Raw genomic sequence first — 27,855 nt, forward strand, 5'->3', positions numbered from 1 at the left:
TGGAAGCAAATAAAACTTGACTAAGGACTTTTCCGATAAAAACACAGATGTATTATTCGTATCGTATATTGGCTGAGAGGCAGAATGGAAGCATCGAAACTGACACTTTCCAGATGGGTCAAAGCCGGGATTAACGAAACAGACCAGAAATTGAGGCGGGGGGAATGCCCAGCAGGATCAAAGTGCGTTTCTGGCATTCTCATGGGCAGACAGAAACGGAGCGTTAATGACAGAATCCGCCTTGCAGCGGTTTGGGCGTCTGTCCATTCCTTTGCCAAATGTTGTAAGTTGAACTTTTTTGGTTTTCAGTTGTTTCTTTCAATCCTCGTAATCTACAGACAGCTCACGACTTCTAAGTCTTGCCTATTAACTTTTATGATTTTAATTTTAATGTTACGCATCCCATCTTTTCACTGCAGTCTCGAATTTTCCTTTGACTCAGGACTGATGGATGCTGTTAACTGACAGCACAGTAGTTGTTTCTACTGGTAAATTTGATTTCTCATAACAGTGGAAATCCTCAAGTAAGAAAATGCCACTTCCTGTCTTGCTGACTTGACAGATTTATTATTATTATTATTATGACCAACAGAATTTGTGAATATGTTAAAAATGTCCATAATCCTTTTATTCCTTTTTAATTTTTCCACTCAATTCCTTCCCCATTCTTGCACTCCTTTTCTATTTATGCAAAAACATTCACATTTTTAAGGTTTCTCCACTTTTCATTTTTCTTACTTTTGAAAACACGAGGGGAAATTGTGTGTCTAAGGAGTTCTGTGCTAGATCAGACAAAGCTGACCCTGATGCAGTATCCTGTTTCCATCAATGGCCAATACTGTTTGTAGTTGTACAAGGAAAGGCTTCGGGTTATGCTTCCCTGCTTTGTTCTCTGGCCTTTAGAGAACTCCAGGAGAAAGCTCAGATATACCATAGACAGTATTTTTGCACTTTAAAGTCTGTGTAAATTTTTGGTATCCACGGCATCCTGTAGCAAAATGTTATGGAACGCTTTGCTGCAGGTAGTTGTGAATACCAAGAATTTTAATTGAGTGTAATGAATGAAGGTTCAAAAAAAAAGAAGCTAGCTGCTAATTTTATATAACTTCTATAGCCATTTTATTCAAGGAGACATTGAGTATTTATTCCCTATTTAGTCTCTTCAGAACACTCCTGAGTTCATAAACCTCCACAACATTGCCCGCAGTTGCCCTGAGAGCCAGGTAGATGAGTTTCTTTTCAGCTTCCCTCTGTCCTCTTCAGTCCTAAGGAATCGGAGCCGTACGCTATTAAAGATTTTGGAGGACCACTGCTATGTCTGTACCTACCTCACAGCCTTCACTACTGTAGTGTTTCAAAAGGATTTAGAAATACAACTGCTACTAACTACGTAGAGACAAATTATTGTACGCATTGTATTTATATGAGAAAGCTATGCTGAAAATACCCCCTTGATAGGTGAAAAATTCCCAGACGGGCCTACAGAACAGGGACTCTCTCAGGCTTTTCCCTTCCTAACCTAGAATGTTTTGCAGTACTGCTGTGTCAGGACACTAATCACACATCTCCAGAAAGGTGAAACTTTGCCTGGACCTTTTCCAGGGATTTACAACTTCAAACTGTGCTCTGCAACAGCCTTTCTGCGACTGGATGCGAGTCTTTGTAATACAGAGATATTGATGTTAAAAAGCATAACGACTGAAGTGTAGCAGCAGTCGGAGCCTACATTGAAGTTAGTTTGAGAAAGCTTACTTGGTGTTCATTTTGCTGCTACGAGTTTCTGTTCTTTACGTTAGGGTTGTTTCTGGGCCCATGGAAAATGGTCACCGTGCTTCCTATAGCAAATATACCTGCTGCATCCCTTGTTTGCCAGCCACGAAGATGCTGCTAGGATATCAGTACTGCAAAAATATTACGGTTTTTCTGATCTAAATTTTCTGGTTAGCTGCTGAACAGCTGTGGTCTTTCTGAATTTCCTGTTTTTGAATGCTTCCAGAATATGAAAGAGGAGGTGGTGGGGAAAGAACAGGACGAAAGAAGACATTCAACTTTCTCTGTACCTGGCAAACAGATCTGCCAGTCATGTCAAATTTGGCCTGCTAGTTACATACTTAGTAATGTCTGGGTGTTTATGCGTGTGCTTACATATTGCTAAAGTTAAGACACCCAAAAAGTAACTCGAAGAAAGACACATACTAAGCAATTTGCATTATCCTTCCTTTGATTCTGTAATGACATGGGAAGGAACCAACTCTGTGCAACACGGAACACCTATGAGCCTTTCCTAAAGGTCAAAATGTCAGTTCCAATACGTATCTGTAAGCTGTAACATTCTGAAATGCACATTACTGTTAAAATAAAACTGCTAATTTACTTCTTTGTATTTTTGCCTTTCTCCTGTTTAAAAATACTTATTCTTTCCCATTTTATTCTGGACACTATGAATCCACTATACCTGTGTTAAATGTTGTCGATGCAGAATGAATTGCACCAATACAAGTTAGCCCTGCCACAAAGAACCTACGATTTACATGTCCTAAGGCTCCAGCCCCTAGGAGGGGGGAATGGTGCTGGTTGCTTTGGAATCCTAGCTGGTCGGGGTTGAGTATTCTTAGGCCAGTGATGGAACCAGAACCAGACATTCTCAGATGATTTGTGTGTTCTTAAGTCAGAACATTAAGAATGCCTTTGTGTTTCTTAATAATATTAGCACTGTTCATTGAAAATAATGGTTAAATTTCCAAAGGGCCTCCCGTTTTGAGTGCTACATTTTAAATAACTTTGAAACGTGATGACACCAGTAAGTATACATTTGGAAATCCGTAGAGGGTGTGTGTATATGCACTACTTACTCAGATTTTTTTTTTTTTTTCTTCTCCATACTTCTGTGACATCTTTCTTTCTCTCTGTCCTAGATATGCAAGTTCTGCCATTGACCGTCAAGGAAGCACATCCATGAGGAAGGTAATGATTTATAAATGGACTTCAAAAAACCCCAACAGTTCAGTTCATTGCCATGTTTTTAAAAGATACTTAAGATCCCCAGACCTTGAGATTTGCCTATATTATGAAACATCTGAAAATAAAAAGCTAGGAATAATTTGCATATTCAGGAAAGTAGCTACTGCAACCACCGCGGATCAGTGTGTATGCAGTGCTTTTGGTTAAATTTAGTAGGAGCCTTAGTATGTGTTCTAAAGAATGTACACATTTGAGGAGGAGAATGATAGGAAATGTCTAGGTTGGAAGGGACCTCTGGAGGGAAGGTTACCCCAGAGGAAAAGAAAATTTTAAAAACCTCTTAAGCTATTTAAAAACTATGATAGAGAGATGTGGGATTAAGATCTTCAAAGATTTTTGTGGTACCGATTTTGAAGGTTTTCAGTGAAAATTCTTTTTTGTTTTTTAGTATTTTGACAAATATTTCATACCAAGGACAAACAACAGAACCTTCATTTATAGAATGCCTATTTCTTCACTCCGACCTAGCACTTTTTTCACTAAGTAGGTGCTAGATAGCTTTTGAAAGTTGCCAGATGTCATTCTACCTCCCAAATACTCACAAAGTGAAGCTGAAGACCAGTGGTAACAGCAGAAGATGTATGACTACATTTTCTGCAGCGTTTATGCTGCATCTGTCTGCCAACCCCTACCTTGCCTTCTGCCTCCACTGGAAAACCCGTGGAGCTGTGCCTGTTCCCAGGGGTGCTGGTGCTGCAAATAACCTACTACGTATAATGTGAGGAAATCGGCACCGTGGCCCTGTGACTTGTGTGCTTTGGTGAATGCACCGATGGCTGCGTTTGGAACTTGTTAATGGCTTTCCTCAAAAACTCCTAAAGCTCAGAACAGCAGAGATACACACAGCCAAGTTTGCATTGACAGGCTTGGTTCCCTTCATCCTGACAGGTAACGGAATCTCTGGTCTCCAGGGCATTTTTTAAACACAGCACAACTTTTCACTTGATGCTTCTGTGACAGCACTCCTACTACTACACTGCGATTATGGCGCATTAATTTAGCTTCATGTAGCACAGATTCAATTCTATCACTTTTTTTTTCCCCTTGATGTGCTTCTTGCTAGGTTGGGGCGGGAGGATGTGTGTTTTGTTTAACACTCGACTTTGTGTTGTGGTTTCGAGATGAGAACTTCAATGCTGACAGCCCCAGTACGTTCTCACATCATCTGTCTGTTTCCCATAGCAACTCTGAGTCATTTTGAAGTTGCGAGTTCTGACTGTCTTCGGAGTGTTTACCACAAAGTTAATTATATACTAGTTCCTTTATCGCTCCTTTATCTCTCAGAGTATGAAGCTTCAATCTTGTAAGTTAGCAGTGCTAATTAAGTACTGATTCCCAAGGTATTGCAAACCTTTCACTTTCTCTAGTTTTCTTGAACACATTGTATGTGTGCATAAACAAAACATAGGAAGACTAGCTCACTTCTCTTCTTAGAAGAGCTGGTATTTTGAGCTCTCCTTGATTTGTTGTGCTGGTATTTAAAGCATTCATATTGAATGATACATACCAGTTTCCAGCTTCCAGCGAGTATCCTAATGCATATATCCTCCAGTTGTTCCATTTTTCTTGCAGTTCTTTAATCACATATGAAAACTGTAATTTATTTATAGGGTTTTATTTCATCACTATCTTTTTTTATCCTAAATTGTGGATAAATTTGGTGATCTCTGTTTCAGAAACAGACACCTGCTCTGTCCCAATGCCTTTCTATGTAGAAAGAGCAACACTGAACAGATCATTTCAGTCACAGTCACCACAGAACTCCAGTTGGCACAATACGACCGACCAGTACAGCTGCTGTGGCTTGCGACACATCAATAAAAAACCCAATGTTGCTGTGGATCGTTGATACTTTCTCACAGGCCTACTTTTGCGTTTTCATTTTCTGACTGTTTTTTACTGCATTTCCTATAGCACAGCAGCAAGCATTAATCTTTGTCTTCCCTAGTGCTCAAAACAGATAAATTTGCAGCTATCAAGTTAAGTGGAGAATATGTACCGTCTTACAGCGATACAATGCATGCACGCTTACAGAGCTTGTCACCTGTCAGAATTACAATATTCTTGTGAAACATTCGTACAGTGACTGACTGGGGGAAGTGCCCGAGATAAATGGAGCACAGAGAGCTGGTGTTCCCTGAGCCAGCTCTCTCAGGAGTCAGGAATTGCTGATTTCTGCATGTCACTAGCAAACGTCCATGCTGTTCGATGCTGTAAATGGGCTAAACTGCAGCAGGGGTACAAATAGGTCTGTGCACGTGCAAAACAACTCCCCCCTCCTCCACTTTTATTTCAAATGAAACTATTCCTCTTCAGTAGTTGGAGTCCTGTTTTCACCTGTTGCTTTTCTATAGAGCTTAAGCTGTAATCCTTCGTTATCCTAAATATTAATTTAAATATTTTTTTTTTCATTATAATCCTCAGTTGTTTTAAATTTTAATGCTGTGACACTTAAATACTTATGTAATATTTTGTACCATAGTGGTTACTAAGGACTTCTGTAGCACGTGATTGCTTTTTGACTGCAGGGTGAGGAGCTGCAGTAAGGTAGGGTGAGCAGGCAGGTGATCGTTGGGAGAAGGCAGTGGTCTGTAGTCCTGCCACTAGTTAAGGTCGCACGCAGATATCCCCGTCAGTGACTGAGGCACCTTTCTAGGCCCTCTGCTGAGCGGAGTGTTATCTGTCACAAAGGAAAAGTCAAGAAAATGAAAAAGATGGCCCTTTCTATGCTAGCCTTTGCCTGGGTCTGCTGCTTTATCATGCTGTGCAGGTCTGCTGGTTTTTCTACTGGTAATGGGCAGTATCATCAGTTACCAATCAGGCAGCTACCTCGATGTGTTGACATCTAATTTTTCCCCCAGCCATTACATGTTTGAGGGAAATCCTTACTATCTTTAAGTAGTATCCCTGATTTTAAAATAATGAGATGCTTTTTACGTTTTTCTTAAGAATCTGTAACGATTTTATCATGCAGCCACAAAAGAAAGAATTTATTTTTTTCCTCCTCAGAGTTATTCTGTCAACCTACCAACCAGCCAGACTTAATTGTTTCATATGGTTGGAAACAGTTCAAGAACATGACTTCAAGATGTCGTTGAACACATGACTTTACACATAAACTCTGTAAAGTTTGTAGTGCATATACCTTTTTGAATGAATATTTGTGTAACTATTTCATATATACTTACAACAAGCTTCAAATATTGTTTGATTAGGTCATTCATATGAGTTTATATCCTTAGTTTTCAAACTACTGCATGACCATTCTTGCAAAGAATCCTTATTGATTTGATTGCAATTGTAATTAATAACTGAGAAAAAAAGGGATTTTAATTTGTCTTCTTTATGATGTTTATAATGGTAATAAGAGAAAAAAGACAAATATGAGATTTTATGATAACCGATCCTATGATAACTAACCCTAAGATAACCATGGAGATGGTAGTGAATGCCAGCTGTTTCATGTTACTACTATTACCTGCATTGGTTTTTCATGGTTTTTTTTTTTTCTTACAGTCATTCCATTACGCTTCCCTCAGGGTAAAAAGCAGAAAATGGTCAAAAGGTAACTTACTTGAGTTAACATACTGAAACTAGAAAATGAGACTTCTCTGACAATAAGTGATCTGGATCAAATGCCCAAGTTGAACTTAATTCAAATATTTCTAAATTTCATAGTAAACACCAAAGTAAAATACCAAATTAAAATGGCAAATAAATGTGTTGCAAGGTACAATATTGCTAGACTCGATGGTAAAATTTCCTGTGACTTATGTAGAAGAAAGATAGTATCTGCATATTTCCTTCTGCTTCGTTTCTTTATCTATTCAGGGCCTATTTGAGACTGTTAAAATAATGAACATATGAAAGATAGTTACAGCATAATAAATTCATATGAAAGTATATGGCCAGTGAGCTCTTTTTATTCTGTTTGTTGGTTTAGTCTCCTTTCTATGAAAATTTTCCTTTTATTGTGATATAAGTTTTTTATTCTACTAAACCTGACCAAGACACAATACAGTATCTTATTCCAAAAAAAGCAAAATGTTAAGAACTTGGTTGTGGAATGTTGCAGAATAAAGGATAGCATTTTGATGTTATTGAAATTTCTTCACTGTTTCACAGCTGTGGGACAAATACAATTCTTGTAGCAATATAAACTTGATTTTTCACAGTAAAATGTCTAATGTTTTAAGGAAATTTCCTACGGAGTCTTTTTTAGGAAAAATGATATCATAATTAAGAAGTAACCTGTTCTTATTGATATTTACATGGCATGCTAAAATTTTAAGCTTTTCAATTAGGATGTATTGAAATAACAATGGTAAAAAAATTTTCCTGGTGCCGTGCCTTTAAACAGGATGCAGTAAAGTTAAAATATTGTTGTTCAGTTAAATCTAGGATAGAAGAAATGTAAGCATGTGCATTTTTATGGAAGTGGATGATCTTTCTTTTTTATTGACTATAAATATTGACTATAAAAATTGAGTTAAATTCCCAGAATTTAATAGACCTTCTATTGCTAAAAGTAGTAACAGAAGATATACGGAGGAAGTAGTGTTTACAACTGTATAAAAATTATGTCGTACTCTGAGTTTCAGATTGGGGACTGAACGAATACAGCTTTACTCTGGAATGGTGATGCCCACCTTAATCAGATAAAAATGCATCCCTAAGAGGAGCTGAACCCTCTAGAGATTAAATAAACCATTACATAAACCAGGCCCTTTTTCTTTTGTATTCATGCTGAAACCAAAATTGCAGAGAATTGTTGAATTTGGAAATTGTTCATTCAATCTCCTCTCCCTGAAACTGGAAACGGTTTGGCTTGAAGGATTTTGAATTGAATCATCATTAAAAATTAGTTGTGTGTTTATACAGGGGGGAAAAAATCGTTCTTTCACTCTTCCATTTGGTGAGATGTCTCACACCACTGTCGCATTCTCAGGGAGCTCTCTAACGAGTGGGAGCAGAAGACGGATTTCCTGCAAAGACTTGGGGCACGGAGATTGTGAAGGCTGGCTATGGAAGAAAAAGGATGCTAAAGGTTATTTCACACAGAAATGGAAAAAGTACTGGTTTATTCTGAAGGATTCATCCTTGTACTGGTATACAAACCAGAATGTAAGTAAACTTTCTGTCTGGAGAATTGAAATTAATACTTAAGCTTTATAATTCTTTTGAATAAAGTCTGGTTTTACTACATGGTAGGAGATGTTAGTGAACTGCCACTTTAATTGCCAGGTCTGGGTCGCTCTAGCTGGAAATATTTCAATTGCAATTATTTTTTAAAGTTTCCAAAGTCTGTCTACAAGCTTAATAAAAGAGCAGATGTTCATGGCACTCTTAAAGAAATGAATACGTCAGCAGTGAATACTTTTCCACAGATAGTATTTATTTGGACTAACACAGTGTTCACACTCAGCTCTCCTCAGTTTCAGTTGGGGGGGTAAGTACAGTGTCACCATTCATGCTAGTTAAGCACTATGTGAAGCAGATGTGAAAATCTGAATTTGTAGATCTCTATCTGAAAGTTATTCTTATAGAGATATTCCTCTTGCTTTTTGCTGAATTAGTCTGGAGTTGGCAGTTTCTCATGTGTAAAACGCTGTTCTTGGCAAAATGTTATTGAAAACCACTGGGCCTACGCTTGTGCAATTTGCATATATGTAGGGAAAAATAATGGAGGGGAGAAGCCAAAAATCGTTAGACTGCTCTTCTTCCATTTGTGTGCATTGAGCCTCGGTGCCTGATCTAAACTCTCTGCGTACAGCCTGCTTCGATTACTCATAATTCAGGCCATATTTTCCATTTTCTTCAAGAGGACAGTCTAACATAATTATCCTCAGTTTCAGTATTTTCTAGTCAGCCCAAGCCAGTATTGTTTGAGGCTGTGGACGATAAAGGCCTTCAGGTGTTGTGTTGTACGTTTTGTTTGTTTGACATTGTCACATGCAAGGTGGCAGTCATTGTGCGTCCCACTGATTTTCAGTCTGTTGTTTACAGCCAAGCCATAATTCATAGTGCACTTGCTAACACTTTTCAAAAATCTGGCTGGTGTTAATATGTCTCCTTGCTTTTCCTGGTAAATTACTTCAAAAGAAGCAAAAAGCAACAAGAGGTACTTCCTAGTTATTACTTTCCATTTAATCACCAGTGAGCTCGCGGTAGGAACCTCCTTAATCGTTATCAGCAGGGCAGATGGCCTGCACGATCGTGACTTTAAAGGAGGCAGCCACAAAGCAGTTTTGCAATGAAGACGATACGATGAAGAAACTGAGAATTCTTCTCTGAGGCTGTTCACGTCTTGAATGCTACTTTAGGTGCTGTATTTGGTGCCGAAAGGCTTTCCGAGATCTTCAGCAAAGGGGAATTAGGACGACTGCAGCTCCTTTAAGGAACTGTCAGTTTAGTTACTTCACAAAAGTTATTGACATGATATGATGAATTAAATACTTATTTTCAAGTAAAAACATATGGGGAAAATATGGTTGTTCTTCATATAAGACCCAAATGGCTACTGCTCATTTCTCTCAAGTCTTATGTTTTTCTTCACCATCACTTTTGCTTCTCTTTTGACAGGATGAAAAAGCAGAAGGATTCATTAGTTTACCTGAGTTCAGGATAGACAGAGCAATTGAATGCAGACGAAAACAGTAAGTAATGTGTCAGTTATGTTTATAAATAACACAGTCGCTCTTGGAAGTCTACCATATATCGTACTGAAATTTTGCCTAGTCCAGAGAAGGAAGTTACACAGAAAAACTGGAAATAATACATAATAGATCCACTTAAGCTTTAGTGTTTCTCTTTATTGTAAAAGACACAACTTAATGTAAATTGGATAAACTGTCTTACAAAGAATTGGATAACTCTTTGGTCAGCTTTCCAAATAGTCCAGTTACAACTTCAGTTAAATAAGTAAAGCAAAAAATAATGAATACATTAGCCAAGAGATAAATCTTTCTCAGGTTCGGTATGGTCATCTTGATAAGACTTCTGTATGCTAGGAAAAATTACCATAGGAAATACCATTAAAAATGTCATAGCAAGCGATGGTGAATATAGTCTACGCTTTCTCCTTTATGGAGGAAGCTTACGCACCCAGTATTGTGTTATTCTCAACTGCTAAAATATTTAGGTTCCATATGCAAAATGAACATTGCGTTATTGCTTGTGTGCATATTGCTACCGCTGCGTTATGCTCCCAGTAAAAAGCATATGCTAAGCTTTGCCACCATTAAGGCACATTTAATAAGAGACACTCACTGGAAATTGTTTGCAAGCGGTGCTGGGATTGGAGCGCACGGCTGTCAAACAGCAGGTTTAACAGAACAATTCTAATGCTTTCAGACTAGCACTTTGCCAGTATCCCCTGAATTATTTGCATGTGTCTTCAGTTGGCTGCCTCTGGATTTTTAAAACTTGCTGCCATGAGGAGCTACATAGAATAGCGTTAAAGATACTCTCTTATTACTGCTTTCCTAGTTATAACTAAGCATCCTGAATTTTTGTTGTGCTTTTCCAATGACTAATGCAGTTTTGGTCTGAGGAAACAAGTCCTACAACTATGGACAACATGGCCAATAAAAATACTGAAAATATGAATTACAATAAAGACTGCTCATCAGGAAAAGCAAACCTCTTCAATTGCTTGCTCTTGTCTGAAGGTATTATTACTGTCTGAGAATTAGAAGACAGTGTGTTTATACTTCTATTACTCCTTTCAGCTGAGGGCATCACTATAGAAATTAAACATGAACTGAGCACTATAAATTCCTGTGGGGAATGAGTAGATATTAATAATGATATTGAAAAAAAATACAGGAAAAATAATACCCTTTTGTTAGAATACAAAGCACTTCACAAATTTCCCTGAATTAGCCAAGATCAAACAGAAGGCCATCGTGCACAGCCAGAAATAGCTTCCAGGGCTTTGCTCTAAGCATTGGAACACACTTCCTGAGAACACTTCTTAGAGAACCATTTCTGTAGGGTATATGCGCAGGAAAAAGTCGGATTAACTAAAACTTTGCACACTACTGAAAACTGAGTACCTTGAGGCTTTGAATCCTTTCAAAAAGAGGTAGGTCCAGGGGTAAAAGTGTGGCGAAGGCATTAATAGTATTCCCTTTGTTTGGGGTTCTGTGGTCAGCTGCTTCTGCATTCCTTTTACAAATAAAATTAAGGTGAAGGTGACCCATTTTGACACAGCCTATTCTGGAAAAGTTCTAACTCGCACTTCTTTATTCTCTCTGCTAGAGTAGAGGGAAACACTTCAGTTGGGATTTTCTTGCCTCCTTTTCAGAGGGCTAGGGAAAGGCAGATTTTACGGGATCCCTTCTCGCTTCTTTCCACTTTCGGGTATCTTTTTTTACAGTAGGTGCTGGAAAGAATATATATATGAAAAAATAAATCTGGTTGTGTTCTCGCTCACTCCTGTATGATTGAGTCCATTTTAACATTAATGGAAGAGCTAGTAAAGCAGTTACCTTGACACTTAATAAGGACAGAGGAAAGAAACCTAGTTCTTTCCTTTTTTTTCTTTTTCATAGGTTCATTAGTTTTTAAATTAAAATCGCCTGAAAAATATGCTTAGTATTTTAGTGCATGAAGAAGTCCAGCTAAATTCAGTGTTAGTTTTCTTTCAGCTCTCTCAAAAGCAAAACCAAGAACATTTTGGTACTCAGCTTGGATTTCTCCTCAAATTTCTATTATTTTCAGAGCCATCAGTGTGAAATGCTCAAACCTTCTTGAACAAGAGAATTCAAAGTCTTACTAGAATAATGAGTAGATTTGTCTTTCCCCGTGTTCTGTCAGATGCAGAATGCTGTTTTATAGAATGACCGTTACTGATGTCCATAGCATACATAGAATGAAATAGTCTTAAGAAAGCTTTCACAAGAACATATATTAATTGAATGCATTATTCTGTACGGTTTGATGATTTGCCTCACTAATGCATTTAATGAAGGTACTCTGATTATTATACAAATCATGGCATTATATCAGACTGGTTTAGCTCTCCAGGCTGTATTTGGATGTAGAGCGACCTTGTCCCTGCGAGATGAGGTTTCTTGCATTGACACTGAAAAACTTGTCATTGCTTTTAGGCAGCACCTGCATCTTCATGATTGAAAACGATCATACTGTATTAGAATTCTTAGTTATTTAAGTTTTTGTGTGCTGTGGCATGACATGAATATCATGTTATTTTCAGGGATACTGATAATTATAATGCCCCATGATGAAGCTGATCCACAAGACTAAAGATTAATGGAACTACGTATATAATTAATCACTGCTAACTACTGCTTTGCATGAATTTTCTCCACCTAGTGAAAATTTTCACTGCATACTTAGTGCAAATTTAGGTCTTAAATTTATGAGCGCCTATGCCATACTGTTGGCACTTCATATTGAAACTGTGCAGTCAAAATTCTATGTAAAATGTCATTGATGTACTATAGGTAGACATGGAGTTAGATCTTAAAAGTTGCTACCGTTTCAGTAATTTTTATCCCTTCTTCTGAAATGGACTTGATGGCGTTGGTAGGCAGCAAACCAAACTTGAGCCACGAGCGGGCCCCCACAGCAAAGGCGACTGACAGCTTCTGGGGCTGCGTTCACTGGAGGGCAGCCAAGAGATGACGGAAGGGATTATTCCCTTGTACCCGGTGCTCATTGCACCACATCTAGATTACTGCATCCGGTTGTCAGCCCGCCAAAACAAGCCAAATATAGGTACCATTCTCCTGCATTATTCAGGTTTCTCTATACATCTAGAATTATTTCGCTGGAGACTTCTCTGCAGTTCTTAATGCCAGTGTATCTAAATGCTTCTCTAATAATAATCTGTGTGATGCTTCTGGGAGATGAAGATGGATTTATTGTCACATTTTACAGCCCAGAAACAGAACTGCAAAACATTTAAATGAAAAGCTTCCACAGAATTGGGTTCTCCATTTCTTGACAATACAGAGCTGTTTTCTTCAGAGTATGTAAATATAAAACAGTACAATATGTTATTGCAGCTGTCAGTACTCGCCATTTCAGTACATTATCAGAATATCAGGCAAAAAGATATTAAAGAACATTCATGTAGTTATTAAGTCTCTTTGCTGTGACATGAGAACTCCTTTGCATAAGCAGGAAGATCTGCAGCATTTAGCTGATTTACCCTTGAAAAAAACCTTGCTCTTTCTGCATTGTATGACACATTCACAATTTCCGTAACAACTGAGAGAGGATTCCTGCAGAAAGTAGCCTTATCTGTTGCGTAATCCTGATTCACTTCTCCAGCAAGTCCACTCTGTAACCTAATTGAGATATGGTTCCTATGAGAATGTAATATTCAAATGCATAATCGCAGATTATATCACATTACAAGAGCACAGCGGAGCCAAATTTAACTTCTGTTTTTCAATCTAACTCTGACCTTTTCTAACTTGTAAAAGGTTGACTTTGAAACCCCAATACTGGCATTCTAACAATTTTATGTATGTAAATTTCCTGTCTAGGAAAATAATCCTATTTACAAGCAGAAACTCCATCATATGATATTCTAACAGGATTAATCAAGAGGATTAGAATCTTTAGATCCACCACATAATCCTCTCTGACTGGCGCCAATACTTAAATCTCAGGACTGGAGGGTGGTTGAGCAAATGGAATACTAGAAGGTAGAGATGTTGCACAGAGTTCAGACCAACTGAAAACAGAGCGTTGCAGCAAAAAATGCATCCATGAAACTAGCACATCATGCTTAAATAGCGTAACAATGCAGGAGTATTTGTTTAGTAATGACTTACTACTTTGAGTATTAAAAATTAAGTTCTGTAAGGCGCCTCTGTAAGGAGGTACCGTATTTGTTAATTACGGTGTAGTTAACAATGTGTAATGCACCACTTTAATATATGTGTGCATAAGACGTATACAAAGCTATTTCACACTCCTTACTGACAGACAGATGTCATCTGTTTTGCTGGAGCAGTTGGAGCTGCTGGCAGTCAGCTGGCGTAAGGGGGGTAAAAGGTTCCGCATAAAGAAGCAGGAGACTAAGAATGATAAGAATATTTATCACTAAAACCCTATTATACTAATCGGGTAAAAGAAAAAATAAATTTGATCAGATTATACTTAAAACTGTATTTGTATAATGATCAAAAGCTCTGGCATTAAAATCTTACCATTTGTCCGTGCGTATGATTGACAAGCGCATGCCATCTAGTGGGCTCCAGAAAAGCCTCCTCCCTGCTGGGGATTTCCGAGGTAGCTAGGGAGATGAGGAGCTGCAGTTCAAATTATCAATGTCCAGATGCCAAAACAATACTTAAACACCCCTCAAGTCCTCTTTTCAGGAATGAAGATGGTTTATGATGACCCTCTGCAAAGGCGAGCTCACCCATAGCACAGCTCTAACCACAGGGAACAGCACACAAATGCAGCTCTGTGGTTGTCTCACGCTTCTGCAGAACTTGTGTTAGGAGAGCCTGTTACTGTGCGCTTTTGTATTAATAATATGGATAAGAAAATCAGTGTGCCCGAGTGAAGCTTCTTCAGCTTTCATTTTTGTCTCTGAAAATTGCCATAAATCACAGTGATTAAGAAAACACTCACTTGCATTTAAGATATTAATAGTAGAAACATTGCATCACAGGTTTTTCATAATGCCATGTGTAATGATTCCTAATCTAATTCTTACATCTGGTAATTACCATATAAATGTCAGTATTTTAACATAAATGTTATGAATGATAGTATGGAGGCTTTTAACATTTGCCAACTAATCAAAATAACAGTCTTTAATGATCGGAGTTTGTGGTTTCCTTGATAGTGGTGGCACTTTTAATTATATTCACACAAAAATTTGGTAAGAAATATGATTATTATTTTTAGCAGTTTTCAAGTAACTGCTCAACTGAAGGAGAGCTTAGGGATTATACCATTAAAAAGCATCAATAAAAAGCATTTTTACGTGAACTATAATCTTCCCTGCTGTAAGATTTTGAGCTTGATTATTACCTCCTGCCTGTAGTCTGCGCAGACTCCAGTGCACTGCAGCGACGTCTGCACACAGCCAGCCCAAAGCCAGAGTCAGGCCTTGTCCGGTGAAATCAGTCACGCAGAACGGAGCCGCGCTGGCCGAGTCGCTGGCGAAGGAACTGACGTCTGCGGCAGGAGAAGGCGCATCGGCAGCGCCCAGGGCAGCATTAGCCTTACAGCCACCTGCTGCCCTGCTGCTACTCGGTGCCTCAGGCCAGTGTGGCCAGCAGCGCAGTGTGCTACACTACTAATCTGGTACCAGTTACACAAGTGAAACAGTACGGACTTTTAAAATTCAGTTAAATCTGTTGGGGCATGCTTTTGGAACCATTGCAGTGATTTCTAATGGAACTTGCACTTTTCAAAGAACTCCATTCTATAAATTAAGCTTACCATAAATTTAAAATCACCTGGGGGGAGGGGGGGGTAGGAACCCCAAACAACAAGGACTTGAATCAAAAGCTATCTGTGCAAAAGCTATCTGTGAGAACACACTGCAATAAAGAAATAGTGACCATATAAAAAAATAGAATTGACCATGAATTATAATGTAACAATACACATAAGGTTTAAATTTAAATATTGAGAACTCTGTTATTTGCTAGGTGGAAGATGAAGAAGCATAAACTATTAATGGTTCATGTTGATTGCAGGGAAAATACAGCAAAGATTAGTAGATTAAGATGAAAAGTACCTGGGATATGGTTGGTTTTAGAGTAACTTGACAAAGCAATTGCTGAATTAGAAGTGACTATTTAAATGTTAAGGCTATCCAAGGAACTTCTTTATTATTACCTACTTCCAAACAAAGCAAACCTGCCACTTATGTTCCCCAGAACTTTACAGATTTTTTCTATTAAACTCAAATTGAATGAAGATTATAATCAGGGATTTAACATATATTGTATCAAATTCAGGAGACATTCCTTTATTTAAGCTTATTCTAGAGATCTTACAGTCTTATGGCTAAGTGAAGAGAATTTGAGAGTGCTGTGTTTTAGATGTCATCTCCAGTTGAATGCAATTACTGGCTGGTTATTCATCTTCGTATTCCTTCTCTTCCTCATTTATTAACACCAAATACAATTTGGATAAATTCATGTATATCTTCAGAATCAAAGTTACAATAGATATGAGACAGTTATAACACATAAGTTGGCAGCCCTCTATGTTTCTTTGAGTGGGACACAAACCACAGTGATCTAAATATATGAGAAGAGGTAGAGGGATCAAACTCTTATTCCTTTAGAGATCTTTAGAATACAACTAATACATACTTAAATGTACTCAATAAGATTTTCAAACTCACCCAAGAAGTTTTTAGATGTATAACATCACTGGTTATTGAAAGGATTTACATTTCTAAGTCATTTGAAGACTTTTGAAATTTTTACAAAGTACGAGTTAGGCTCGCAAATGTAGATGCAATCAGATCAGTAGGAATCCATCTGTAAGTTTATCCAGCAAAACATTCAGACCCAAGATCCAGAATGCCTGGGAAACCTGTAGCATGCTGAACAATTGTAGAGTAGGTCAGTCTTGTGTGTTTGTAGACAAACAGTTTGAAAGATAAGGGGTTTTTTTTAATTGTTTGTTTGTTCTTCTTTTATAGTGCCTTCAAAGCATGCCACCCCAAAATAAAGAGCTTCTACTTTGCAACAGACTGCCTTGAAGAAATGAATAGGTAAGTTATGTATTCTTTATCATGGTACTCCAATAATTGAAAATAATACTACGTCTCACATAGAAATATGCTCTTGGAGCATGATGTGATGCCAATCGATAGTGTTCTCAGTGCACTCCACTTAGTTCCCCCTTGATTTTAGTATGAACAGCATTGCATTGTGTGGCTCATCTTATGTTTGCTGAAATTATCTGTCATGCTACCTGGCACCATTCTGCAAAGGTGTTTTAGGGAAATGTTGGTTGTGTTGGTCTCGCCTGCGTTCATTAGAATTTTTGTTTGTCACCGGGCATAAAGTTTATCACACTTCTAATTTTTTGTTGATCTAGGCTAGAAAGATTAATGTGGGACAGAAGTTTCTGATATATAAAAGCAATGCATACCTACCAAAGCTCATACTTAAGAGTCTACCACAGGATGGGCTAAGTTAGCTCTACTGATAATTCACAACTCTAAATCTAGAGAAAAGCAATTTGAAGCAATTTTTTTTAATAGGAGTGGGATTGAACTAATGAGATGCATTTATTTTTCAGGACAGAATTATTAAAAACTCAAAAAAAAAACCACCACAAAAAAAACCCCAAAGAACATAACCCACAACAACAACAACAAAAAAGTAATAATCCCTTTATTCACTGCACCGCTGTCCTAACAAGGACCAGAGACCAGCAAAGTGCAGTTGCTGGCATTGCTGTGTGTTTTCAAATGCCCTTGGACATGCTAGGAGGGCATTCAGAACGTGACTGGACACGGCCCTGAACAGCCTGACCCAACAGTAAAGTTGGCTCTGCTGCGGGGGGGGTGTGGGAGCAGACCACCTCCTGAGATCTCCTCTAACCAAAATTACTCTGTGCTTCTGTTTTGTGAGTCAGAGATGAAGGCAGAGGTTAGAGAAAGGTGGGGAGGTACCTTTGATCCTCCAAGGCAGTGTCAAATGTTCTACCTCCTCCTGTTCCTTCAGTAATTTGTTTATTCCCAGCTGAGGTAAAAAGCAAGGACACATGGGTCGATGTTACCGTACTCTGAAGCCTTAAATCTTTCCTGGTATCGACTGCTAAAACTTTGAGGTTTAGTTCTTTCTGTTCACAGACTTAGAAAGACACAGCTACCTCAGGATACAGCCAGACTTTTTTCTTTGGAATACCAACATCTAAAAATTATTTTTAAATTGAACATTTATGTTCCGTGGCTTACATAGCCCATCAAGAAATAGCATATTGATGTATGAGACTGGCTGTATTTGAAACATTTCAGGCCAGTTCATCATCCACCAATGATGATGATTAAGTTCAGTTCTCAGGAGCATCTCACTGTAGCTAGCCGTAATTTTTAGGATATAAATTTGCTGAAAAATGTTTTTTCCAATGTTAATGATGTTCCATTGTTCAGTCATGTAATGTGGCTGCGATTTGTTTGGTCCAAAACTGACGTGAAGATCTTTTAGTATTTTTAACTATGCACGGTTTCTCCCTTGGTTTTAGCTCCTTCAATAGCTATGAGTTGTTGAAGTGCCATTCAACATATCTTTCTATTATATCATAAAATGTTCTGACTCGAGGAAAGGCAGGAAACCTTGACATACATTCAATAAGCTGCTCTTACAATATTCATTGATTTTTCTGCACTGGGGAGCCAACGAAGCTGTCTGTATGACAGTTTACAGCCTGCGTGGAGAGTAACAGTTGGAAAGGTGCCAGGATGTATTTTCGTATCGTACTGCCATGTTAGTTTGGAATTTGAGAGCCTTTTTCCTGGCTTTTTGGGTCTGCTTCCCACAAGAAAAGACAAAAGGGTGAACTTCCTCTTGAAGTATTTTTTGCAGTATTTTTCCTTCCGAAATGCTGTTCCCGTAGAGTAGCTGTAATTCACTCCCCAGCCCAAATGACAGATTGTTATGCTGCCTCTGTAAAATCCCTGGGCAAGCCCTGCAGCCTTTACATCCTTCCTGGAATTCCTTCTCCCAGATATCCTGGGTGAAATTTGAAAAGAGCAAGCAAGACTCATAGATGAAAAATGTACTTAAAATACTAATTTCACAAATCTCTGTCTTCCTAGCAATTTGCCAACCATATAATCTGAGGAAATAGGGCAAATACTCTCCATGGTATCTAACGCTCCAGCTGCCACCACAAAATTTAACTGGATTTTCTATGCTGACAGGAGGGTAGATCTTTTATGCTGAAAAGTGAAGGAGTTCGAATATGGAGAGGAACATAGCATTTCTTTATCCACTATATGGGGAATGTATACCCTTTCTTCAATTGCATTTACCACCAGCTTTTGTTTTAACAGCTGTTTTTACAGCTTCTTACTTCAGATTCACTGTTTAATATTTTTTTTCCACTCCAGAATATTTTATTCTGCCTTTAATACTGCATTGCTGTTGAAAGAATTGTATACCTACGGGTAGTAATTGATTTCTATGTAGCAGATAAGTTACTCTGCTGTAGCTGAGTTTTGCCTGCTGTGTTCCATGGTGCAGACAGACTTTGGTTTGCAAAATTAATGCTCATGCTGTTTTGCCAGGTCTTAGATGAGCATAGTTGTGTTCTTAGAAATGAATTAATCATTAAATTGGTGAGCTCATCTTTCGTTTGCCACGGTCACGGGGTACTCCAAGCTTGTTAAAGGCCTGATTTCCCAGAAGTGCTTCATCTGTTACCACACCATGCATAACCTGTTTATGGCTGTAATACTCCTAAGGAAATTAGCACTGAATTTAATTTTCGGTTGTTTTACAATATCTACTTTATTTAAAACTTTCACGTGATTGACGTATGCGGTGCAGCCCATTTACAATCTCCTTATGGACTGCAAATATTAAATTAAAAAAAAGTTCCTATTTTAGGCTGAATTATATGATCACATTTGATTTGAATAACTGGGTTAACTTTGCAATTTTAATAACTCCCATAAATCTTTTGCATTCTTTCAAAAAATATAACAAAAATATAACAAATATAACAAAATATACAAATAAGCTGACACCTAGGAAAAGATCTTGGCAACTAAAAATTTCAGACATACGCCCCTATTAGACGTTGTCCCTATTAAAATAGAAATAGAATTGATTTTGTAGGGGTCACTTCCAATACTATCCAAGTAAAGACCTGAAAGATTCTAACACAGTATTTCTCTTAAAAAGGAACTGTTCGACAACGGAAGTATTCTGAATTACATCTCTATTGATTATACGCAAGTTTCAGGGTGCATATCCTCTGTATTTTTATGTATGGAATATAACCAAGCGGGTTACTCCAGGTTTTCCTTAAAGCATCCTGTTTATTGCTGAAGCTTGTTCAGCTGTATTCCTTAGATTTAGGGCATGTTAGCCTCCTTGACAGATCTTGGCCAACTCAGATGACAGGGCAGTATTAATGTGTCTTTTACAGCTTTGATTTTCTTTCAAACTTCATTTACAAATAAGCTGACACCTAGGAAAAGATCTTGGCAACTAAAAATTTCAGACATATGCCCCTATTAGACGTTGTCCCTATTAAACAAGAGTTCCTGGAGGAGTGAGCGGGAGAGCAATGCTGTCAGATCTGTCTGTCCTAATTGAACAGTTCTTTAAGAAATAGAGTCAAGTAAGTTATTAAAGAGCTCCTACTCCCCAGTCCCTTACCCGCTGAAAAGCAAGGAGATGATTCTGCAGAATATGAAAGGTGCTTTTCAAATAGAAATCCCTGAAATGGAGCTTCCCAATGGTGGTGTAAGTAACCAAACAGCAGGCTTTTCCCTTCTTCCTTTATGTTCCCATAAACTTGTTTCAAATCCAGGAAACATAGTCTGTGCCCGAGGCCACTTCAAGTCCTCTGATTTATTGTTCTCGCATAAAAGCTCGTAAGCTGCAGCACAAGTTAAACAGTTTTCTGATCAGAATTAGCTGCAGGCCCCAGAGGCTGGATGAAACCATGGTGTATGTGGGAGCGAACAGTGCAGTGGCAGAGCTACAGTGCTTTGTCTGGGGAAAACACTTCCTACAAAAAAAAATACTTCCTACACCAGGAAGTATTAGTACAGAGCCGGAAGGCTTCCACATCTCCTTTTTTTTGCTAGCCACCTAACTCCTCCTTTCTACAATTTAGGGACTACCTGCCGTAGACTTGTGAACTCCCATTTCCCCCCCAACACAGCTTGGGAACCCCTGGCTTGTAGCATTACACTAGAGGAGTTCACCAGAGTTTGCAATACACAATTCCAATTATCCAGTACACAGTCCAGATTAGCATTCAGGTGTGAATTTATCCCTAACGCACAGGAGTTAGGATTTGCCTTGGCTTTCTGTACAAGTTTAAATTACAAAATTAACTCAATCAAATTCTGCTGTAAATAATACCATTGTGAATTGTTATAGTTCTTCTGGGAGTCAAACAGTTCATCCGCATTTAATATAGCAGATTTTGTGATTACAGTGCTGTACCTCCCCGTGATGAATGAATGTGCATTACAGTCACACATTGTGATGTTATACTGGAGATACTAAGTTTACACTGCAAAATCTGAAGTTTTTAGTAATAGGAATAAGTAATACACATCATAAATAAGTCAGGGATTTAATAGTATTGTTTGGCCTATTTGATCTGTTTTTTTTTAAGAGTATGTGGAAACAGAATTACATAATCTCACAGTAAATCATCTCATCTCTTAAAAAAAAAAAAAAATCCCCTCTAAAACCTGAGAAACCCCACCCATACCTTTTCAGGCCATACTAAACTCTGTTCTCTTGCTCAGAAAGAATGTTTCATTTGTCCAGCGCTTTCTCTTGGGCCAATCATTGGGTGAAAGCTAGGGTAAAAGTTTGAATAACTGGGTAAAATTATAGCATGCATTAAATGTTAAGAAATCCTGGCTTGGATTCACTTTCATAGCTTTTCATCCTTTACCTGTTCTTTCGTAAGAACGGTAGAAAGCCTACCTGGAGAATACTGCGCGGTTGCACATGCTGCAGCACACGTAACGCCGCGGTCAGGACAGGAACCGGTGGATGCATGCAGCAGCCAGTACGTGCCTGCAAGTGGATGCCCAGAAAGTCTGGTGGATTTTCCCGAGCAGCAGGGTAAATCCGATACAACAAGGTTACAGTAGGGTGAAATCCAGTAGCCGCTTTTGGCTGATGAAGAAAATATCTTACTGTCATCTTAATAGATTCCTTTTAGTATCAGCTTGAAAGTCCAAGCTTGGCATACCAATGGCTCTTACTTTTTGATTTGCCTAAGCGGTGTGAGTGCTGCCGTAAACGTGTTTGAAAATTGGCAAGAGAAGTTCCAGTTGGGGGAGTTTTTGTGACTGTTTTGGCAGTTCTCCTTATGGTTTATTATTGGTTTTATTTGAAATTATAGTCTCTCATAAAGTTATTGTGTGTATATTCTCTGTAATACACAATTATAGAATAAGATGCTATGTTTCACTTATTACCAGAATGGTAATTTATTTGCTACAGAAGTAGTGCACATCTTTGTCTGCCATACACTAAGGGGAAAAAAACCCCACAAAAACCGCCAAAACAGACTTCTGACTACAAAACCATAGTTGTTCATTTGGTTGACATGGTGAAGTTAAAAAAAAAAATATAAAAAAATATTCCCATTAAGTGCGTGAAGTAGATGCACACGCAAAGAGAGCATAAATTGCTGTGGTTCACTTGTCAACTCTTAAGCTGTCTGGGGCTTTTTCCATATTTTCCCAGCCTGACATATCTGAGAAGACAATGCATGAAACAAGATCAACAGAGTCATGTCAAATTATCAAATCGGAGAGTACTTATGGTTTATCCCATGAATGATTTTACTTAACAAATTCCAGCAACTGTGACAAATAAAATAGAAATACAGGCTGCTGAGAGCTGATATATTGGGAGAGATGAGCTCATTGAGAAGACTCTGCTCAGTGTTATACTTCCCTGTGAGACATCAGTTATGTTTTTGGGCTTCTTTTGTGTTGAGAAAAATAAAGGCATCATTTTAGCCATACCTATTACAGGAACCTTTATTCTGTTAAATGAATATATCATCTGTACAGCCTTGGAAAACAGTGAAAATCATGTACCTTAGGAACTAAAATGGGAAACATATTGATTTTTTTATGTGTCCGTTAAGAAAGACTGGTCAGAAAGAAGCCAGCATAACAAGTACAAAATCAATTTTAAAATCTAATTCTGTATTGCAAAGAATTTTACAATGAATCCTGGAATCCAATTAACCCACTGATGTAAAAAAAAAATAATACAAAGGTTTTAATCAGAAATTAAATATCAATTTCACTGAATAAATTCTGTGTATGAAATAGATGCTTCGAGGGGATCTGTATTTTAATAGACTTAAAGATAACTTGATTAAGTGAAATGTAACTTCCACTTCCATCCTGGTTTTTCCTTTTAACCAAATAATCTCAAGTGTAAATGCAATCTCAAAAGTGAAGATATGTTTCTGCTCTGAAACATTTAGAGTAGAAAGCTGTGATGACATACAAGTGCAAGTATTAATTGAAGAAAAGATGCAAGAAAGATGGGAAATATGTAACTATTTATTTATTCCATCCTTCAATGCCTTGGTATTTCATTGGCTTTATTTTTAAGGGAACATTTAACAAAGAAATAATGAAAGTAGATAGACTCTTTCTTCAAGTTATGTCTTTTCAGGATATATCCATTATTTACCTTTTCACCTGAATTATAATAGCTGCTTCTCTATACCAGCCATCTTGTACGTGCAAAAAGTGTGGCCAGCATTGAGGATATTAGCAAATAAAACTTACCTGAACTGCGGAAAATCGCTACTTCCTGACCTGGTCTCCATGGGTTTATGGAATGGGTATAACTCTAACCCGAAAGATAACAGCCTTGCACCTATTTTTCAAAAAAAAAAAGTGGTTACCCTCTTGTCTTTGGTTTTTATTCTCCTACACCAAATGTAATAGTTCTCTCAAATTTATTATAACTGCGATTGTCCAAGTCGTCTTGGCTTTTTCACATGTGCTATTTTGCTCTGGAGTGTAGAAAGGAATAGCCACGAGGGTGAAGTGTGATGCTACTCTGAAAACTATTGTTGCCTTCAGTCCCAGAACCTCTCTCTGACCTTGGACTGGCTCATCACCATCCCCGGCAGGAGTGAATCATAGCAGTCAGTAAACAAAGACTTACTGCATTCGTACAATGAGTGATGGCATATCCTCCTTTTTGATAGAGTGTGTTAGGACAGTGAAGCTATAGGAAATTGTTTCCCCAGTTGCTTGGTCCATTTTAACATTTCTCCAGTGTTTTTGTTAAATGATCAGTAAGAGAATGTGCTCCTGACTCCTGACAACTCGGGGCATTTCAAGCATGACTCACTCTTCAGTATCAAGTTTTGATCATTGTCACAGCTACTTAGTTCATCACTGCCCTCAGTGCCTTTGTAATCATCACTTTCCAGGCCTGGGGGCAGAATCAGACTGGCAGAAGAGGCTCTGGGCTGTAATCCCCTGGTACTAACCAGAATTATCTCAGTAAATTTAACTTAACTTCCTACCATGCAGCTCTATTTTATCCCGAAGCAATGACAACAGTGCCTGTTTGTAATCAACAGAATTAATTATAGCCAAGTCAGATTTCTTTAGAATTTAAACCATTGAGACAAAGTACAAAACTTACTTATGTATTTAGATAACTTTACTTGAGGCTTACCTTTCCCTGCATTTGGTTCACTAAGGTACAGGCAATAAAAAATAATTAATATACTTCTTGGTCCCTTGTAAGTTGTTATAATGCACCTCAGTGAGATAGGTATTGTATCTTATGGAGATGTTGCACAATATTGAAGGTAAAATGTTTTACCAGAGTATCCTTGGGATATTTAGCACAGCTCCACATTCATCACAGCTAATTTCTATCTAGAATGCAAACCCTGTGGTTCCTTGAGTGGCCTAGACTCAAACTTGGTGAAACGTGCTGTTTAACTTGTTTAATTACCAAAAGAAAAGAGTTGTTGAAATTATCAAAGAAAAAAGGTAGGGTTTGGGGGGAAGAGGACTCCAACCTTCTGCCTCAGGGGGCCAAGAGATATAGAGCTGAACACGTAGGATTGCTATACCTCTACCTGCCAGAACACCTCACGGCTTTCTGTGATCACATGAAATTCAAGGAGCTATTTGGGGAACAGCTACATAAACCAAATCAGACAAACGATCTCCTGGGATTTTCCACTGTAGCTGCTTGCCAGGTGTAGCATATAGTCTTGGTTTGCGTGACCTTCGATTAAACACGCAGTCATCCATCCCATGGTGAGTCCCGTTCTGACACACGCTCCCATGGCCTTCCTGAAACCTGATGTTTGCCTACCAGGCACTCAATGCAGAGTCCAGAACCAAAGGGCTGGGTTTGCAAGCTTTCCACAGGGAGCTTTTTATAACATTGACTGCCTGTTTTCTTAAAAATGAAAGTGGTTTGCTCATCAAGTAAATTCATCAAGTTTACACAGTGTTCCTTTTGAACTGAGTTTGCGTTTCCTTGGGGAAAAAAAAATGTTAACTGTAAGAAAATGCTCTGTAATCTCAGCACTTCTATAACTCCTGATTAACCTCAAAAACATTCACCTGTGCTTTTTTTAAAAACACAAAACCTACGATTGAGATTCTTTTTCTTTTGTCAGAAGAGATTTTATCATTATACGCCTCTGAATGTCACCAGATAAGCCTTTTTGTTGTCTTAACAAAGAGCTAACTCTAAATTGTGGCAAATGAGGTAAGAAAGTACATGTAACTAGAGCTGGGGAGCTTCTCGCCCTTTGGAAGAGCAAAATCTGAGCAGTCTTAGAGCAGGAAGATTGCCTTCTGCCAATTCCAGATTTGGACATCAAGGCCGTATGAGTAAAGCTGATACTCTGCATATGCTAAGAATATCCATGTTCTCTTGAAGGTTGATATTAACACTTTGACTGTTACCTAGATTTGAAACCCTCAAATTCACATTGAGCAACCAGATGAATTAGGCAATAAATTTAAGACAATATAAATTTCCATGCACTAACCACGAAAATGGCTGAGTCTGTTTTAACTTTGAAAATGGTAATGAGTCCTAATTTATCACTGGTGCTTAAGCAGAACCTTAGTTGAAGTTGCTGAGGCTTTCTGCTTAATTGCCAAAGGCATATGGTAAAGTATGACTAAAACTATTTTGCTCCGATGATAATGGATTTAGAAATTCAGGAACAACTATTGAAAAAGCAGTGAATACAAATGCTTAATAACGAGCAAAGGTATGATGTCATTGCAGTTGCTGCAGTAAAGAATGTGCCTTTCGGGAGAAGCAAATGTCAAGTGATCAGCATGCCATTTGTTGAATGAAATTCTGCTGCTGAGCACTGCAGAAAATGAGCTTTTCAGTGACCCTGTTAATCCATTTGAAATTTACTTCCGTCATGACAAAGATGAGTTATTGACACGCTGATGCAAACAATGTCTCTGTAAGCAGCCCGAACCCTGGAGCTGGTATTTGTGAAAACTAATCACCATTTCCATTTTTATTTCTAATTTGCTTACTTCTGTTTTACTACTGATAGGCAAAGGAATATTATTGTATGATTCTTTATGTTTTCATCATTTTGCAAGTAAATTAAACCCTATACCAATTCCCTGTAAGAAGTAAATGTTGTTGTCCCCTCTGGATACTTATGAAAGCCATAAGACACGTCGAGCGATTTGCTGAAGGCCATGCGGCAAGTCAGTGCTGTACCCGACGTTCCAGACGAAGATCATTGCTCTGAGCAACTGCAGAGCGTCGCTTCGGCCAGGAGATCAATACGCGCTGCACCGTGGGCTGTTTTTAGTGGAGAGTTCACTGCTCCTTCCCTTTCTGCCTCCTTGCTCTGTATACCATCCTCCGTGTACTATGCTGTGAGAGCAGTAACACCTTCACCTATGTCCTTAGAAGCTTTCTTCCTGTTCTGCTACTAGTGGGAAAGAATTACACTGAACAATTTTCTTGTTTTAATCCGCAAAAAACTTGCCCTTATGATACAGTAGGTATTGTTTACTAATGTCTTTCCTGAAGTCTTGGAAGGATGTTTCTGTCATGGCATGATTCATTAACCAAGAACATAACGATTACCAAATCTCATGTTGCAACGTTAAAAAGAGCTGCTTCTAGAAAACACTTACATGCAATACACAAAGGGAAATTAATGACATAGTAAATAATTTAGTCACTGAGTAAGGGAATACTTAAGAATGCATCCCAATCGTTACAGATCTCTCTTAATAGGGCTTTTTTCTTTGGTTATATTTCCTTGTTGATGAAAATAAGCTGATTCTTGATTTTAAATTTGCTGAACATTAGGAAGCGACTTTCTTTCTTTCCTCTGTGTTAATTTCCTTTTTTCCCATCTTTCAACTACATATTGTATAAACATCCAATAATCTTATATAAAGAGAACTCTAAAGGTATTTTCCCAAAGTTAAACTATAATATTTTCCTAATCAAGCAAAGAATCTTATTTTTGATCAAACATCCTAATTGTGGGACAAAGAAAGAAACGAGAACACCCAATGTGAAATGCAAATATTGAAGTACTTTCAATTTAGGTTTTAGAAACCTAAGATTCTGTATTAAAAAAAGTCAAAGGAAAACAATGTTGATATCGCAGTTCAACAAGCCTAAACATTTATATCACCGGTATCATGAACCTAGCAGACGAGCAAATAAGCAGTGGGATACTCTTGCAGTCTGGTTTAGCTTTTTGAGTATACAAATGTAATACAACTTATTTCCTAATACAGGTTTTCATACAACTGTTATCAGAATTCCATTTTATTTTATAGTATTTCGGCAATTCAGGCAAGTTCTTGAAATTAATAGATGTAGTAATCAGAATAAACGCAATATGCTCCCTCACACAATGTCTCGGGAAACCATTCCACACAAATAGTTGGCAGATGCAGCCTGGAGAGGATTTCGTTCTGCTCAGGGTGGAGACAGAGCTGAACGTTCTCTGTTCCACTCAGACTAAAAATTTCATCTGGTCATTGCTGAAGTGAGCATATTAGTATGTATGCTTCACGTTTTCGTGGTGACATGAGGAAGACTGAGGTCATGATTCTTCAGTTTTCTAGGCAGCAGAATAAAACACGTT

General features: G+C 38.0%; 1 protein-coding gene across 1 annotated transcript in view; it reads left to right on the forward strand.

Moving 5' to 3' along the window:
• LOC142363111 (connector enhancer of kinase suppressor of ras 2-like) overlaps positions 1–27,855 on the forward strand; it is a 212,282-nt gene that overhangs the window by 171,451 nt on the left and 12,976 nt on the right. The window contains exons 15-19 of the mRNA XM_075435506.1: positions 2,916–2,964; positions 6,538–6,586; positions 7,970–8,145; positions 9,604–9,677; positions 16,679–16,750. Of these exons, the coding sequence (XP_075291621.1) occupies positions 2,916–2,964; positions 6,538–6,586; positions 7,970–8,145; positions 9,604–9,677; positions 16,679–16,750 (420 nt within the window). The remainder of the gene's footprint in view (positions 1–2,915; positions 2,965–6,537; positions 6,587–7,969; positions 8,146–9,603; positions 9,678–16,678; positions 16,751–27,855) is intronic.

Source organism: Opisthocomus hoazin, chromosome 14 (genome assembly GCF_030867145.1).
Source record: "Opisthocomus hoazin isolate bOpiHoa1 chromosome 14, bOpiHoa1.hap1, whole genome shotgun sequence".
Taxonomy (NCBI): domain Eukaryota; kingdom Metazoa; phylum Chordata; class Aves; order Opisthocomiformes; family Opisthocomidae; genus Opisthocomus; species Opisthocomus hoazin.